The sequence below is a fragment of the Elephantulus edwardii genome, unplaced genomic scaffold, assembly GCF_000299155.1.
Source record: "Elephantulus edwardii isolate Elephantulus edwardi_28Jun2011 unplaced genomic scaffold, EleEdw1.0 scaffold00098, whole genome shotgun sequence".
NCBI classification, from domain to species: Eukaryota; Metazoa; Chordata; class Mammalia; order Macroscelidea; family Macroscelididae; genus Elephantulus; species Elephantulus edwardii.
In genome coordinates, this window is record NW_006399848.1 from 5,253,580 (window position 1) to 5,271,464 (window position 17,885).

General features: G+C 38.0%; 1 protein-coding gene across 3 annotated transcripts in view; it reads left to right on the plus strand.

The window, feature by feature from the left end:
• Window positions 1–17,885, plus strand: part of CDK14 (cyclin-dependent kinase 14) — a 691,509-nt gene that overhangs the window by 255,001 nt on the left and 418,623 nt on the right. For all 3 annotated transcript variants that reach the window (XM_006891459.1, XM_006891458.1, XM_006891460.1), the window contains one exon: window positions 1,406–1,485. In XM_006891459.1, coding sequence (XP_006891521.1) covers window positions 1,406–1,485 — 80 coding nt within the window. The remainder of the gene's footprint in view (window positions 1–1,405; window positions 1,486–17,885) is intronic.

Below are 17,885 nucleotides of genomic sequence, written 5' to 3' on the forward strand. Positions count from 1 at the left end.
TTTGAACCACATGCCTTTGGGTTAGCAGTGTAGCTTCTTATCACTAAGCCATCAGAGCTTTCTCTTGAAAGCAAAAAGAAGCTTTATATGAATATATAAGTCACCAACATATATTCAGAAGCAGCAAAAGCAGTAATAATGTACTTAGCATACCACACTTATATTTTTTGTGTTAGAAATAGAGGTTATTTAAAGGTATCAATGGATAAAGGTTTGTAGTGATCTCAAAAGAATGGAGCAGGGTAGTGCAACAGCAGGGAGACCTTTCTCCTTTCATCAACTATTTTGTTATATGTTTTTCATCTTAAATATGTGTTTGCTTTGCTTTTTAAAAAACTTTATTCTGGTTTACTTACAAAGTTCATATACATTGTTTTTCACACTGGATTAAATCAACCAACCAATGAAAGTATGCTGTTAGGCCGACTAAAAGTGGAAAATAAAGCACTTAAGAGGAGGACTGACACAGTTATATTCTTAATAGTTGACAGAACTGACTGAATAAATGAGTTCGAATCCACCAGCTGCTTTGCTGGAAAAAGATGGACAGTCTCTTCCTCTGTGGTTCACGACCTCTGAAAACCCCCTGGAGTGTCAGCTATGGGTTAGTTCCATTCAACAGTACACAACAACAACTACAACAATCTCCAAAACACTATCTTACATTTGTTATTGTTATAGGCTGTCGAGTTGCCTAAGGCTCATAGTGACCCTATGAGTTGCATCTTACATTTAATCAGATAAGTATTTAAAGTATGCCTCAAGGCATCATTCACTTTGGGTAGGTTTTATATAACCATATAGTTGTAAAATATCAATAAATTTTATTTTATGATAAGAACTAAGGAGACCACACCTAATTTTAGGAGACCCAGAAGGATAGGGGTGAGGGTGCAGAGCAGAAGAGAAATGGGTGATCTCAAAAAGAGAGAAGACTAAGTATCAAGTGTTTGTTCTTGGGGATTGGATGTTCTCAGCTACAGACAAGAAGGCCAAAACATTTCAAGGCAAAGGAAACAAGGAAGGAACTATAGGAGAAACAAGGAAATAGTCATTCTTATTGTTTTATTTTTAATTAATCTGAAGGTAGTTGGACAAGCATACCGACTTTTTTAAGCTCAGATTTAATTCTGGAAGGAGCATAGACTCAGAGAACACTTTAGCTAAATCTTGGACGGTACAAGTGTGAATATTTAAAATATGAATATTTAAAGTGTGAATACTTAGGATGGTGATAGAGAATTCCCAGCCCTACTGAAATTTATCTTGTTGTGGCAGAATAATTGAGTCTCTGACATTTTCCCTGTAAAAATGAATAAAATAGAAATTGTAAAGAAGATAATTCAAAACTGTGATAGGAACATATTTTCACAAATTCATGTGTCTTTCCTTTCGTTGCTGCTAGGGTCAATGGAAAATTGGTAGCCCTGAAGGTGATCAGGCTGCAAGAGGAAGAAGGAACACCTTTCACAGCCATCAGGGAAGGTAGGCATTTCTAATTATCTTTGTGATTATTCCTATTTCTATAGGAATATTGTAGAATTCTCAGGATGCCGTGTTTAAAAATGACATTTTTTTTCTTTCTTGGGCACATGAATACTGAAATTTGCAAAACCATTCCTTTATTATTTAATATGATGTCATGTTAAAAAAAATCACTGTTCTGTATACTGAGGAGTGGAGAAAAGTGTTGTGTGTTGAAACCTAGAAATTTGCATGTCTTACGTAGTTTATACAGCTCCAGAGAACATACCAAGCCACCACGGTTGTGCAGTATTATCTGTGGGAAGGCCTTAAAAAAATGACAAATACAGGTATATGGTTTTGAATCCCCCAGCTGCTCCGCAGGAGAAGGGCAGTTTCCTTTGTGCAATTTACTGCCTTTCAAAACTTGTTAGAGGGTCAGCTATGAGTTGGCTCCAACTCCATGTTACACAACAATAATAGACGATCTTATTGTTGTTGTGTTCCGTCAAGTCTAAACCGACACATAGCTGACCCTCCAGCAGGTTTTCAGAAGCAGTTAATCTCATGGGAGGAGATTGCCCATCCTCCCGCGGAGCAGCTGGTGGTCTCAAACCATGTGCCTTCAGGATTGCAGCACAGCTTCTTTCCACTAGGCCACAGATTTAGTAATTTGTATTTTTTTTTCTGTCTTATTTATCTTTTCCTATACAATAAAGCTCTGGTGGTCTAGTGAGTAAGGAGTTGTGCTGCCAAATTAAAGGCAGATGGTTTGAGTTCACCAGATGTGCTATGGGAAAAACATGGTAGGAAACCTGTTGGATATGGGTCAGTTGTGATGCAATGACAGTGAGACTTTTCGGAAGATCCTTTCTATAAAAGAGCTCTGATGGTGCCATCTGTAGTGTGTTTCATTGCTAATCAAAATGCTCCACATCTCTGACACTTCAAATTCACCAGCAGCTTTGCTGTTTAAAGATGGGCAACCAGCGCTTATTAATAGTAACAACCTCAGAAACATAATGGAGGGTGACAGTGAGTCAGAATGAATTCTCTGGCAGAGAACTTTGACCATTTATGTAAGGACATGTGGTGACGTACTGTATAAAGTATAGACCTTCAAACCCAAAGATTCACATATTGAGTCTACCATTTGTCCTTTGTGAGAAAATGAGACTCTCCTTCTGTAAAGATTTACAGCCTCTGAAAGCTGTGGACAGTCTCTTTCAAGTGGAAATGACTCAAAGCCAAGAAAAAAAGCTACCCTTCTGTAAAAAGCCTGGTGGCATAATAGTTAAATCTTGGGCTGTTAATTGAAAGATTGCTTATTTGAACCTCACAGCAGCTCCTTAAAAGATGGTACAGTCTGCTCCCAGTAAGACTGACAGTCTTAGAAACCTGATGGGACACTTCTGCTCTGTGCTGTAGGGTTCTATGTTTCAGAATTGATTTGATGGCAATGACTTTGATCTTTGAGTTTTAGTCATGATATAAAAAGGATTCCGGGTGGGAGCCAGTGCTTAAAGTGCTCTATTGCTAAAAAATAATAAAAATAAAATCAGTGGCCCAAACCCACCGGTAGATGCTCTGCGGGAAAAAGATATCACTGTCTGTTGTACAGCTCTGGAATCTCTAGGAAGCTCTTCTGCTCTGTCTAATAGAGTTGCTGTGCATTGGAATGGGCTTCATGAACTGTTGATTTTGTTTATTTTTTTGGTACTTTATAGAACTTTCTTTAGATTTAAAAAAATTATTTGTTTGTATAGACTTAATATTTCAAGGTAATTTATGACAACATTTTAATCCACTCTAGATAATTATTTTACAATGCTTTGGATGTTTTTTGAAACAGTATTTTCGTGGTTCTTTTTTTTATTTTTAAAATAATTATTTTTATTTGAGTGAAAGCTTACAAATCATATTGGGTTTTCATACAATCATTTACAGACATTTTTTCCATAACATTAATTGCTACTGATATAGTTAATAAGTTAAAATGTTTAATCAGCCTCTTAAAGCATATTATCTTTCCCTTAACACAGCTCTTCCTCCTCTACCTTCCCTCTCATCCCTGTAATCTCTGTGAGATTGATTCTATCTGTGTATAACCTTTTCCCAGGAGAGGATAAAATAGATGAATGGCACCTTCTAAGAATCAAATCCCTATGCACATCCAAAAACTTCTCCAACAGGGTAAAAAGGGAAGCCACAGTCTGGGGGCAAAATATTTGGTAATGACATGTCAGATATGGGATTTATATATAGAATTTATAGACTACTTGAGAACCAAAACAAGATAAAGGCAAACAACCCAGTTGCAAAATGGGCACAGGATATGAACAGACACTTCACTAAAGAAGAAATTCAAGTGGCAAACGAACACATGAAGAAGTGTTCAAAATCCCTAGCTCTAAGAGAGATGCAAATCAAAACAACTATGAGACATTATCTCACCCCAGTAAGAGTAGCAAAAGTTAACAGAACAGCAAACAACAAATGCTGGCGATGTTGTGGAGAAAATGGAACCTTTATTCACTGTTGGTGGGAGTGTAAAATGGTGCAACCACTATGGAAGGCAGTATGGCGCTTTCTCAAAAAGTTACAACTAAAAATATCATTTGACCCAGTAATTTCACTACTGGAAATATACCCTAAAGAAACCGTAACTGCCACCCAAGCAGATATATGCTCATCCATGTTTATTGCTACTTTGTTCACAATAGCAAAGAGTTGGAAACAACCCATGTGCCCTTCTACAAATGAATGGATAGAGAAGATCTGTCACACTATGAAATACTATGCTGCATTGAAATACAAGGGACTCATGAAATATTATACAAAATGGGTGACCCTGGAGGAGGATATTATGCTGAGTGAAATATCTCAATCACAATAGGACAAATATTGTATAGTGCCACTGTTGTAAAGCGGGACTGACATCAAGGTTGGGGTGAAACTAAGAGGGGATAAATAATGTATACTCTATTGAAACAGATGAGGGAGAGAACTGTTCAGGAGGAATATATGATTAGGTATTATTATCATGACAAGAGTCCAGAATGAAAGCTACATAGTGGAGTGGACTGAGGGGTGGTGGTGGTATGTATAACAATGAAAGTTTTTTACATTTTTTTTTTTTACTTTTCAAAGAGAAAAGAGAACTGGGGGGAGGGTTGTGCAGGGAGGAAAGTGTACAAAATGAATGAATGGAAATCCAAAGTCTCTGTAAACTTTGCTCAAAATAAATAAAAAATAAAAAGAAAATGTCTTTTCTAATACAGGTGTTATATGTTTACAATTTTATTAATTTAATTCTAATTAAAATATAAATAAAAAAGTGGTTTCAATTCTTTTGGGGGCCTGAATTTCTGTCTTCTGTGCTTTTGCTTGCTGCATAGAAAACTTTCCCTACTTCAAGAGAATAAAATATTTTCTTTTAGTGAGACCTTACTAATAAACATTTTGGTCATTTCATGATTAGTATATTTTCATCTTATAAACTCCTTACAAATAAAAATTATAAGAGAGTAATATAAGATTTCAGGTTACTTTTAGACTGAAAGAATCACAAGGTAGAGATCTGTGGTATATTGTGTCATCAAAGTATTGCTGAACCTGCCTCTCTCCTATTCTTATTTATTTCTTATAACCATCATTATCATTTATACTTCTTTTAAAGAAGTCTCCTTTATGTTATACTTCCTTATCTCTTTTTCCCCACCATTTCACTCATTTTAGTTTGTTTCCATATTTGCCTGAAAGCTCTTTATTAAGCTCATCAGTGATTTCTTTATTTCTCTCTCAGATTTTTTTGAGTGTGATTTTTTTTATCCCATTTTTCAGCATTTTGTCTATGATTGAAAAACATTCAGACCTATGATACCAGGCTTTCTAGATAGCTGATTTTACACCATCTTCCAGCAAGTTCCAAACAGTGTTTGCAACAGGTTGGAACTGATTCAGTCATGGCTGACATGGTGTTTAATTTTATAAAACATAATGCAAGAGAATGATCATATGAAACACAATGTGAATAAAAAAAAGTGTGAATCTCAATGTCCACCAACTTTGTAGGCAAACCAATAAACAACAACAAAAAAGTGACTTTTGAGTGAATGTTTCTTCTTTTACTTCTTCAGTCCTACATTCCATGGTCTTATTTTCTACCACATACAAATGGAAGAAAAGGCCATGACAAATTCTGAGCTTATTTACTTTTTGCTTTTAATTTATTCAGCTGGCTTCCATCCATCCGGTTAATTGTGACTCTCGTTACTCACCATCCAGTTTTCAAGGCTGTAAATCTTAATGAGAGCAGAAGCCTTGCCGTCTGTCTCCCTCAGCGTGGCTGATACGTTCTAACCACCAGGGGCACACGCCATTAATCCTTCTGGAAATCCGTGCCTTTTAACTCCTCAGGTATCCAGTGATAGAGTTTAAAATATTCAGAGCTGGTTGAAAGACACTTGGGATATGTGCATTTCTACATCAGTGAGGCAGCTGCATAGCTTGTTTATTTGAGATAGTGCTCTTGAGTTGAATTTGCCATTCTTCTTTTGTTATTTTGGTCAATTTCCTCATTTGCAAATTGTCAACAGCAGGAAGATTTCAAAATAGGAAAGTGCTGTGCACAACAGAGCTGTTTTCAAGTGGCTGCTCGCCACTTACCAGCTTACCTGGGAGTTTGGGTATTAATGTGTAATTTTCTCTTCAAGTGGAACTACTTGCAAGCAACTCCAATTTTACCTATATTTATGTCCTAAGATGGACTTAGACTTTGATCTCATTGAGCTAGAGAGATTAATTGCTTAATTAAGGCTCAGGAAGCCAGAAACATACTTTCTCCCATTTGTTGGTCCTTTAAAACTCATTCTTTTGAGGGCAGCTTAGAGAATTGATGTACTAATGCAAAGGCCCAGCTTTTCTGCTTAAATTTTTATGGACTAGAGTCATAGTTTGTATCAGTACTGATAAGAGGTTAGGAGCACGGGAAAGTTTGTAAGTGTATGGAATACCATAGCATTTTCTATCTTTAAAACAACCTCAAAGTGTTCCTGCTCTTACTGTATGATATTATCTTCTTCTTCTGGTTATTGTTGTAAGGTAACCATCAAGTCTAGTGTGACTGGTGGAAACATACGAACAACAAGTTTGTACCATTTCCTATCCTATACCATCCTCACAATCTCTTACACTCTCAAGCCCATTGCTGAAGTCTCTGTATCAGTACACCTGGTTGAAGGTCTTCCTTTCCTTCACCATGTCTCCAACTTTCCAAGCATGATCTACCTCTCCAAGGAGAAACCTCTCCTAGCAACGTGCCCGAAGTATGTGAGACAAAGCTTCATTGTCTTTGCCACCAAGGAACACTCTTGACTGCACCTTTTTGAAGATACATCTGTTTGTTCTTTTGGTAGTCCACGGGATATTCAGCACTCTTCTTCCACAACACGATTCACAGTCATCAGTTCTTCTATCATCCTTAGTCATTGCCCAGCTCTCAGATACATAGCAAGTGACTGAAGAGAGCATGGCCTGAATCAGGCAAACCTCAGTCCTCAAACTGATGTCGTTGCTCCTCAAAAATTTGGAGAAGTCCCTAACCATAGACTTTCCCAGTGCAGTATCTCTTCTTATCTCCTGAGTACTGGGACCAACTATATTGATTGTGGATTCAAGTAAGATGAAGTCTTTGATAGTCTCATTCTTTTTTCTGTGCATCATAATGTTGCCTATTGATCCAGTGTCAGAGATTCCCCCCCCCCACTTGTAAGCCATATTGAAGGCTGCAGTGTTTAACATTCTTCAGGAAGCACTTCACATTCTTCTCACTTTCAGAAACAAGGTTATGTCATCCACATAATGAAGGTTATTGATGAGTCTTCCTCCAATCCTGATGCCACATTTTTTTTCATAGAGTCGAGTTTTTCGAATAATTGGCTCAGCCTGCAGATTAAATAGGAATGGAGAAAGGACGCAACCCTGACACACACCTACTCTAATTACACATGTAGTGTTCCCTTGCTCTGTTTGCACAAAAGCATCTTGTTCTGACTCATAGTGATCCTATGCACAATGGAATGACATACTGCCCAGTCCTGTAGCATCTGTGTAATCTCTGTTGTGCTTGATAATCTTTCACAGTCACTGTGTCAGTTCATCTGATAGAATTCCTTCTTTTTTCACTGGCCTTTTACTTTATTAAGCCTGATGTGTTTTCTTAGGGACTGACTCCTCCTGATAAAATTCTCAGATTATGTGAGATGAAGTATCACCAACCTTGTGTTGAAGAACATTCTGACTGCATTTCTTCCAAGACAGATTTGGTTATTTGTTTGGCAATCCATGGTATATTTAATACTCTTCATCAGCAGTACCAATTCTGAGACATCAATTCTTCTTTGGTCTTCCTTGTTTATTGTACAGCTTTCACATACTTTTATTGTTGTTATTGCTTGCCCTAGAGATGGACTTGACTCACAGTTGACCCTCCAGTGGATTTTTAGAGGCTGTTAACTGCACAGAAAGTGTTTGCCCATCCTTTTCCTATGAAGAAGCAGGTGAATCCAAACCTTGTACCCTTGGATCAGCAGTGCACTTATTTCTACTATGCTACCAGAGCTCCCTACTCGTTTCTGAGTCATTTGCTAATAACATGACTTGGATTAGGTGCACATTAGACTTCAGAGAAACATCCTTAGTGCTTTAGCATTTTGGCAGCTGATTTACTCAGTACAGTGTGTTGCTTGATTTCTTAACTGCTGGTTCCATAAATATTGAATGTGGATTCAAGTAAAATTCAGGATTATCTCCAGAATTTGTACATGATTAATATGCATGTGAAAATTGAACAGTGGATAAAAAGGGCTGAGGAAGAATTGATGCCTTTAAATTGTGGTATTGGTTAATAATAATATAGATATACATACCATGATGGACAAAAGAATAAATGTATCTAGGAATAGAAGTGAAGATTGTGAGACTGGTCTCTTGAGTCCTCAGCATATTAGGAGGTGAGGTCAGCCCCTGGGGAAAGAGATCATGCTTGGCGAAGTAGAGGATCAGAGCCAATGAGAAAAGACCCTCACTGAGATTGATTGACACAGGCTGCAGCAGTGGGCTTACGGACAGCAGAGATTGTGAGGTCAGTGCGGCACTGGACAAGGTCTTTGCTGTTTTGTGTGGTGTTGCTATGTGTACACGCCAGCTTGATGGCACCTAACAACCACAACATCAAGTTAGTGATTCCACCACTTGTAAGACTAGAGAGTCTTGTCTGCTGCTGGAAGCTATGCCACTGATGTTCCACATACAAGCAGATTCCTTAATGGAGGAGAATTTCCAGATTAAGACAGGCTAGAAAGCAAGACGGGCCATCTACTTCTGAAGTAATTGGCCAGTGAAATGCGTATGAATAACAGCAGAATACTCTCTGATGTCGTTATTAGCTGCTCTTGAATACGACTCCTAGCGCCCCTGTGAGCAGCCGACCTGAGCCCTTCCTTATCCTGGGACTTTAGCTCCTTAGGTTGGAAGATACTAAAAATGCAGCTGGGGAAGAGCTGCCTCATGAAATTAGACACCTTAATGACATGGACAGAATAAAGCTTTCAGTGAAATGGAGGTTCCTTTGCTAATGTGGCATGACTTACAATAAGGAGAAACAGCTGCAAACATCCATTACTCTCAACAAGATGGATTTACACAGTGCTTATAACAATGGGCTCACGCATGGCAGCAGTTGTGAGCATAGCTCCAGTTGGGGCAGTGTTTTGTTCTGTTGTACAAAGAGCCACTGTGAGTTGGAGACAACTCAATGGTGTCTAGCATCAATAACAGACACGTTCTTGGTCTTGAATTTGTTTGTAGCATATGTTTAGTCCTTGTTGCTAAATTGAAGCACTTACTAGATGCTTTTAAGAATGTGATCTCTTCTGAACCTTTAGCATTATGAGGAAGGTTGAAACTATCATATTCATTTCAGTCACGAAGAAACTAAATTTAAAACGTCTATGTGTTTTTAAGGGAGCTCAGGTAGCCCAGTGGATAAGGACTTGTGCTGCCAACACAAAGGTGTATAGTTTGAATCTGCCAGCTGCTCCATGGGAGACAGGTGGGCATTCTCCTCTCGTGTGATTCACAGGTTCCGAAAACCTGCTGGTGTGTCACACATGCATTGATTCTAATTTGACAGCAAATAGTGACAACAGCACACACACACACACACTCACATTTACACACACATGGAGACACAAAACTTACAGAAATAGTTTCATGGTAGAACTCAAATTCTGTATGAATCATCTAACCAGGGCCTGTTACAATGCCAGCACACAGTAGGCACTTCCCATATATTTAATGAGTGGATGAATGAACTTAAAGTCCTTCTTGTTTTTTTTAACTGTACATCCTCCTGTTGCTACTGAATCATATAGTAGCAAAATTATATAGGGATTCTTTAGGTAGAACGCTTCAGCATTGTCTTCCCTCCCCCGCCCCCTCCCCGCCAGGATTGCTATGAGTAGGAACAAATAATACCTAATAACAATAACAAACAGTGGTAGAATTCTTGCCTTCCGTACAGAAGGCCTTGGTTCGATTCCTGGTCGGAGTCAATATACTTTACATATATATAGTCAGTGGAGGCTTATGTGCTGTTTTGATGTGACAACAGTTTTCAGTGTAGCTTCAGAGGAAGGTGGATTAACAAGAAAGGGCTTGCCATTAGCCTCCACAAACGCAGGTGATTAAAATCCTGTACGAACGCGATCCTGTCCTGTTAATCAAGGTGTCACCAGTTGTTGAGTCTCAATTAATAACAAGAAGACTAAGAAGCAGAGGAGTAAAACTCATGAAGTATCCATAATATGGAAAATTTGTTCTTGTGGATGTGGCACTAAAGTATGTGATCATGAGGTAGTAACATGCTCCATCTCCACTTTCTTTGTTTTGAAATGAAACAGTTGAACAGCTTCAGGATTAATAGTATCTAATAGTAGCTGAATCTTTAGGCAGATGAAGAGTTGGTAATTGTATCATCTCTGCTCTTTATCTACATGTGCTGCAGTGTGATTCACATTTAGTACGTTAAAAATATTTCTCTTAAACTCTCTAATAATAAACTCTGATGTCTTATCACCGCACAAATTAACCTGAATCGCTTCAGATCATTCTACAATTGACAGGCAAAAAAATTTATAAATGGATAATAAAAATCCCTCAGTCTAGACTTTGATTCTAAGTAAGCTTATGCAAATTGCTACAATTGTTACTCTTTGTAAATCTGAATAATTTGATGGGGATCTGCCAATTGATACCAACCAAAAAAAATGTGCAAGTTGCTAGTTTATGTGACTTTAAAGCTCTGAAAATTATGTTTTTTTCATTTATTTTTAAATGCCCTTGATTCGCCCTCTCACTTTAAAAAAAAATAACCACAACAACAAATAAGTAACTGATTTCTTAGCTGCTTTAAACTTTTAGATTACAATTGTCTTATTTTGTCAACTGAACATAAAAATTCAGCTTATATTTAAGATACTTTTAGAATTATTATGTCAGTAGTTCTAGTTTCAAACCATTTATAACTGAAAGATAATCTTTGTGGACTTTTTCAGTACCCAACTTTAAAACTTCAAGAGCGTTATCACATTTAATTTTCCATATTATCTTGTGCTGTATGTAGATATCAGGTATAATCTTATACTGTATGTAGATATCTCCAATCTAGAGGTAAATGAACAGAGGGATAGAGTTGGGAAAATTACACTTCCCCCACAAATTTTTAATAAGCAGAATATTTTGACTAAAATATTTACCACCAAAGATATAGTCTACTCTTAAAAATTTCTTGTCTAATTAAGAAAAATGTTAATGGGAACTTATAATGTCTTTATCAACTACTTGTCATACACATGATTAACATAGCTAGTACAAGTAGTTTTATTAAACACCAACCTGTTCCTATAGCTATGTAACTTCTCAATATTTGAAAGGTTATTTAATTGTTTAGGGAGCTCTGGTGGCTTAATACCATATGGTTGTGCTGCCAACCCAGAGGCACGTGGTTCAACATTGACCGCCTCTGAAAACCTGCTGGAATGTCGACTGTTAGTCGCTTCAGACTTAATGGCATTTAACAGCAGCAACAACAACAATTTTATTGTTTATCAGCCTTAGCTGTCTCCTGTCTTGAAATACTCAAATGGAGACAAACTCAGAACAACCACGAGTGCCACAACCACAATGGTTAGAATCTTATAGACCTTGAAGCCCTTGACTTAAGTCACTGTCCTTGGTTGCTTAAGGAGGCTCTAAAAGATATTAGGAAGCTCTTGGGGGTTAATGATAAGGAGTTACACTGCCAACCCAAAGTTACACTGTTCAAATCCACCAGCTGTTCCATGGGAGAAAGATGGACATTTTCCTCTAGCATGATTTACAGCTTCTGAAGACTTGCTGGAGGTCTAGCAGCTTAGTGGGAGTCAATGCCAACAGTACATAACTGTAAAAACTAGGAAGACACTAACTGAGGAGACACTTGAGTGTTCATGTAAAAAAATAGATACATTTCTTATCTTGGTAACAAACTATCAAGAAAAGGAATGTCATTTGACAATTTTGTGAGAGAAAGAAAGGGAAAATACTGTGGGGAAAAAAACCCAGAAATTTATTATTTTAAAGAAAAAGATTAATTATCTAGGAAAATTGATGAACTACCAATGAGAGAAAAGGTAAAGAAATCTACTCCTATGTGAAATTGTCAGCTTGTTGAGAGACAATGACAAAGAGAAAATCTTGAAAGCACTATACAAAATAACTTATTAAATATAAGAGAACAATTATTTTTAAGAACTGACATCCCACTACAATTTTGTTTAAGAACTGACAGCCAGAGAGAAGTGAGAGATGTGACAGAACTGACCTTTTCATAGTGCTTAAAACAAAACAAAACAAAACACCATAGCTGTCAACCAAGAATTCTCTATTCCACAAAATACCTTCTAAAAAGGAAGACTTAAATCCTTTTCAGATTGGCAACAACTGAGAGGATTCATTACTACCAGTATGTCTCACAAGGAATTCTGAATTAAGTCTTTCAGGCTGAAATGGAGAGATTGAAATAGTAATTGAATTTTAGAGTAAAAAGCCAAAGAACAACTGAAATGGTAACTTTGGACTCTATAAATCAGCCCCCCCCTTTTTCTCTCAATTGCTAAAACGATTGTATAAAGCAATAATTATAACATTGTATGGTTGAATTTATAATATATACTAACAAAAATGTCAAACTCCCTCCTGGCGAGTCAATTCCAACTTCTAGCAACTCCCCATAAGGTTTCTGAGGCGATAATCCTTTATAGAGGGAACCTGCGAATCCTCCCACAGCATGGATGGTAGATTTGACCACTTGCCCTTTGCAGTTACCAGCACGACTACACTATGCCATCAATGCTCCTTTGAAATATAGATGCAGTTTATACGAGAATAGGTTGTCAGAGGTCCGCTGCTTCAGAAGTGGCTGGCTAGTCCTCCCTCTTCGTCTTGATCTGGGAGCTCTAGGGAAACTTGTCTGCCTTGAATGCCCCTTCTGGCATTTGGCACATTGGTGACACAGTGTTTAGCATCACAGATCCTACAAGTAACCTCAGTCCAGCTAACTGACGGATATGTGCTGTGCAATTAAAACAAGCAAGAATGCAGATACCCAGGCGACAAAGCAATTAGCAATATGCAGGTCATTTCCTCAGTGCAACAAATAGACAGATGAGTCTCACAGTTTAGGAGGCTCCACGTTTGAATCCCAGGTACCAGCTGTAGGGAAGGTTTTCTCTTTGTGGCAGTTCAAGTACAAGTGTAGGGAAGACTTTTCTGTCTGTGTCAGTTCTGGAGGAAGATCCTTTTCTCTTAGCTTTTGCATCTGGACTGTTGGTTCTTCATATGACATGCATGGCTGGCACATTTTCACCAGGTTAGTGAAGATCCTTTCTTGGTTAATCCTAGGAGCATTTTTGAAGGGATGGGGCTTTTACCTGAATGGAAATGGTAGAGATAGGATGAAGATCTTTTCTTGCTTATAATCTCAGGGACTGTCAACAAGGCCTGATGGAATTTGAATGGGTGAGGCTTCTACCTGAATGAAAGTGGCAGAGATGAGTTGAAGATCTTTTCTTTATTATATTCAGAGGAGCTATCAGAATAGCCTGGTGGAATTGACACAACACCCTTAATCAGGTGATTGACACAGTGACTGCAGCAATGGGCTCAAGTGTTTCAGTGACTGTGAGTTTGGCGTAGGGATAAGACAGGGTTCAGAGAGCTGCTATGAGTCATACTCAATTCGGCAGCACCTAACAACAGCATATATGAGAAAAGAAACCCTGGCGGTATATTGATTTAAAGAGTTCCATTTTTATTTATTTATTTTTTTTACCAAAATGGTAGGTTGAACTTAACAGCCAGTCCATGGGGGAAAGATAACAATTTCCTTTCGTAAAGATTTATTGCTTGTATGTGAACAGTCCAGAATAAGAGGTGCATTGCAGTGTGGACTGTGGGGGAGGGGGGGTAGGGCAGAAGGCAGAAAAAGAAATTATTTTTTTTAAGGAACTTCAGGGGTGGTAGGGAGGAAAATGTGCAACAATGAATGAATGAAAATCCAACTTTTCTGTAAATTTTCATTAAAATCACACACACACACACACACACACACACACACACACACACGATTTCTAGCTGGGAAGTTCTATGGCCATTTTTCTTCTACCTTACAAGGTCCCTTTGAATTTAATAGGTTTGGTGGCAGAGGATGTGAGTTATGTCTGTTTGCTTATTCATATATGGGAATAATTACCCAAAAAAGAAGGAAGAAAATTCATGGAATGGAATGCATGTTTCAACAAATAGATGTGGCCCTGAATATGCTCACCAGGGTATGCTAAGAAATTTGAAGAATAGCTATCTGGCTTGCTGACTGGAAGAGATCTATATTTATTCCCATTCCCAAAAAAGGTGTTCCAACAAAATGTGGAAATTATATAACAGTATCAATTATATGAAATGCAGGCTAATTCTTCCTAAAGATCATTCAAAAATTACTAGAGCAGCACATCAATGGAGAACTGCCAGAAGTTTAATTTGGGTTTAGAAGAGGCCGTGCACCAGGTATATCATTGCTATTTTCAGATGGTTCTTGTCTGGAAGTGAAAGGTACTAGAAGGATGCCTATTTGTATTTTATTCACTATACAAAGGCATTTGACTGTGTAGAACATGGCAATTTGTGGATAACTTTGAGAAGAATGGAAATTCTTGAACCCTTGATTTTGGTCCTTTGAAATAAGTTGCTGTCCAAACAGAAAAAGGGAACACTGCATGGTTCAAAATCAAGAAGAGAGTGCATCAGGGATGTATCTTTTCTCTATACCTATTAATCTGTACAATGAACAGATCACTTGGGAGATGGGGTGGGTTGGACTTTATGAAGAAGAATGTACTATCAGGATAGAAGGAAGACACATCAGCAACCTTCATTGTGCAGATGACACAATATTGCTCGCCAAAACTTGAAGAGGACTTGAAGAATTTGCTGCAGAAGATCAAGAACTGAAGCCTTCAATATTGATGGTATCTTAGCATCAACAAAGCCAAAATCTTCACCACCAGGTCAATAGGCAGCACCATGATAGATGGAGAAAATACTGAAATTCTCAACAATTTCTTCTTGCTCAGATCCACAAGTGGTACCAGAAGCCAGGAATCGGAAGTTGAGTTGCACTGGAGAAAATCTGTCAAGGAGCTCTCCAGAGTGCTAGAGAGAGATACTATCCATTTAGAGAATAAGGTGCACCTGACACAGCCCATAGTCTTCTCAGTTGCTTTCTTTGCATCTGAGAATTGGACAGTGACTAAGAAAGACAGAGGAAGAATTGATGCCTTTGAATTGTGGTTCTTAAGAAGAATATTGAACATGCCCGTGAACTGCCAAGAGAAGAAGCAGTTCTGTCCTTGAGATGGTAAAACCAGGTTGCTTTTTTGGAGGCAAGGATTTTGAAACTCTCACATACATTGTACATGTTGTTAGGCAGGACCAATTTTGGAGAAGGACATCATGCTTGGAAGGATGGAGGGTCAGTGCAGGAGAGGAAGACTCTGAGGTGGATTGACACAGGGGTTAGATGTTTAAAGAGGGTGAGATTAGCTCAGCATAGGGCAGTGTTCAGATATCTTGTTTCATAGGGTCTCTGTAAGTCTTACTCGACTTGATGGTGCCTCACAACAAGATGCTTGCGTCTGTGTTTTTATCTTCTGTGTGTGTCTCTTGCAGTTGAAAGCAGATTTTAAATGATGGTTGACAGTTTCTCCTTGGAGGCTAGGATTTTGAAGCTATGTCTGACATACTTTGGGCATGTTACCAGGAGGGACCAGTCCTTGGAGAAGGACATCATGCTTGGAATTATAGAGGATCAGAACAGGAGAGGAAGACCCTGCATGAGATGGATTGACTCAGTTACTGGGATAATGGGGGTGAGTGTGTTTGAGACAGGGAAATTGGTTTAGAATAGGGTATTGTTCAGAGCTATTGCACACATGGTTGCTGTCAGTTTCAGGTGACTAAATGGCACATAACAATAAAAACATGTTCAACTTTTATGACTCCATAGTGTAGAAATATCAAAAGAAAGAGGAAAAACAATATTCTTGGTTTTTCTCAAGCCTAAGTTCTCCTAGCTCGTTTACAGCTCTCTCACTTGTTGAAATTTCGGTAAAAGACATCAAAATCCCTAGCTTTAAGAGAGATACAAATCAAAACAACTATGAGATATCATCTCACCCAATTCAGAATAGCAAAATTTAACAGAACATCAAGCTACAAATGCTGGCGAGGTTGTGGAGAAAATGGAACCTTTATTCACTGTTGGTGGGAGTGCAAAATGGTGCAACCACTATGGAAAACTATATGGCACTTTCTCAAAAAGTTGCAATTAGAGATACCATTTGACCCAGCAATTCCACTACTGGAAATATACCCCAAAGAGACCATAACTGACATCCGAGCAGATATATGCACACCCATGTTTATCACAGCTTTGTTCATGGTAGCAAGGAGTTGGAAACAACCTAAGTGCCCATCAGCAAACGAATGGATAGAGAAGTTGTGGAATATTCACACAGTGGAATACTACGCTGCATTGAAAAACAAGGAACTCATGCAATATTATTCAAAATGGGTGACCCTGGAGTACATTATGCTGAGTGAAGTATCTCAGTCACAAATGGACAAATACTGCATGGTGCCACTGTTGTAAAACAGGACTGACCTCGGGGTTGGGGGGAGACTGAGAAAGATGGGTTCAATAATGTATACTACATTGAAATAGATGAGGGAGAAAACTGTTTCAAAGGGATATGTGATTAGGTATTTTTGTCATGATGGGTGTCCGGAACAAAGGCTGCATAGTGGAGTGGACCTGGGGGGAGGGATTGTAAAACAATGAAAGAATTTTTCCTTACTTTTCCAAGAGGGTAGTGTACTAAGGGGGAGGGTTGGGAGGGGAGAAAAGTACAGAGAATGAATGGAAATCCAAAGTCTCTATAAATTTTCATTGAAATGAATAATAAATTTTTTTTAAAAAGTGAAAAAAAAGTAATTTATTCATCTCAGTAGAAGACTCTGAATCATGTTATTTTAGATCTGAAAAGAATGTTAATGATTATTTAATTCAGCTCCTTCATTTTACAAAAGGACCAGCCATATCCAAGAGAATGTTCAGAAGATAGTTTGAATAAACTGGATCAGTTTTTTCAGGCCTAGATTGAAAGGCTTGGAGGTCATAACTGTAGCCAACATCGCCAGAGACTTGGCAGGGAATTACGTCTGTAAAATGGAACTCTGAGTGCAGATTCAATTTGACTTTGATCTGAAGTGCCAAAAAATATGTCATCGGGGTTTTTCTCTATTTCCCTTTCTCTTCTGATGTTTGGAATATGCTGGAACTCTTCAAAAGACTGCCAAATACTGTCTTATTTTTTTAAAAAGAAGTAAATTAAGAGCATATGTGGGAAAATGTACCAAATAGTATACTATGAGAAAAGATTAAAAATAGAAATTTAAGGGAAATTTTAGTTTAGAACATTTACATTTTTTGGACACTTGCCATCAGTCAGGTCCCTGGGTATTCCCATAAGAATTGACTTGATAATACGACTTTTTCAAAGATTCAACAATTTGAGCAAGAGAATTAATGAGAATTTAAGAAGAGAATTAAGGGAAATAATACAAAAGAACTTGGCAATGGTTTTGCCATTTGTGAGCTGATTATTTTTCCTTCTGTCTTAAAGTTTAGGGCTGGTGGGGGCAGGAATCAACAGCAGGGTCAGTTTTAATTATGAAGACTTGATTTTACAACAGACGTAGTTATA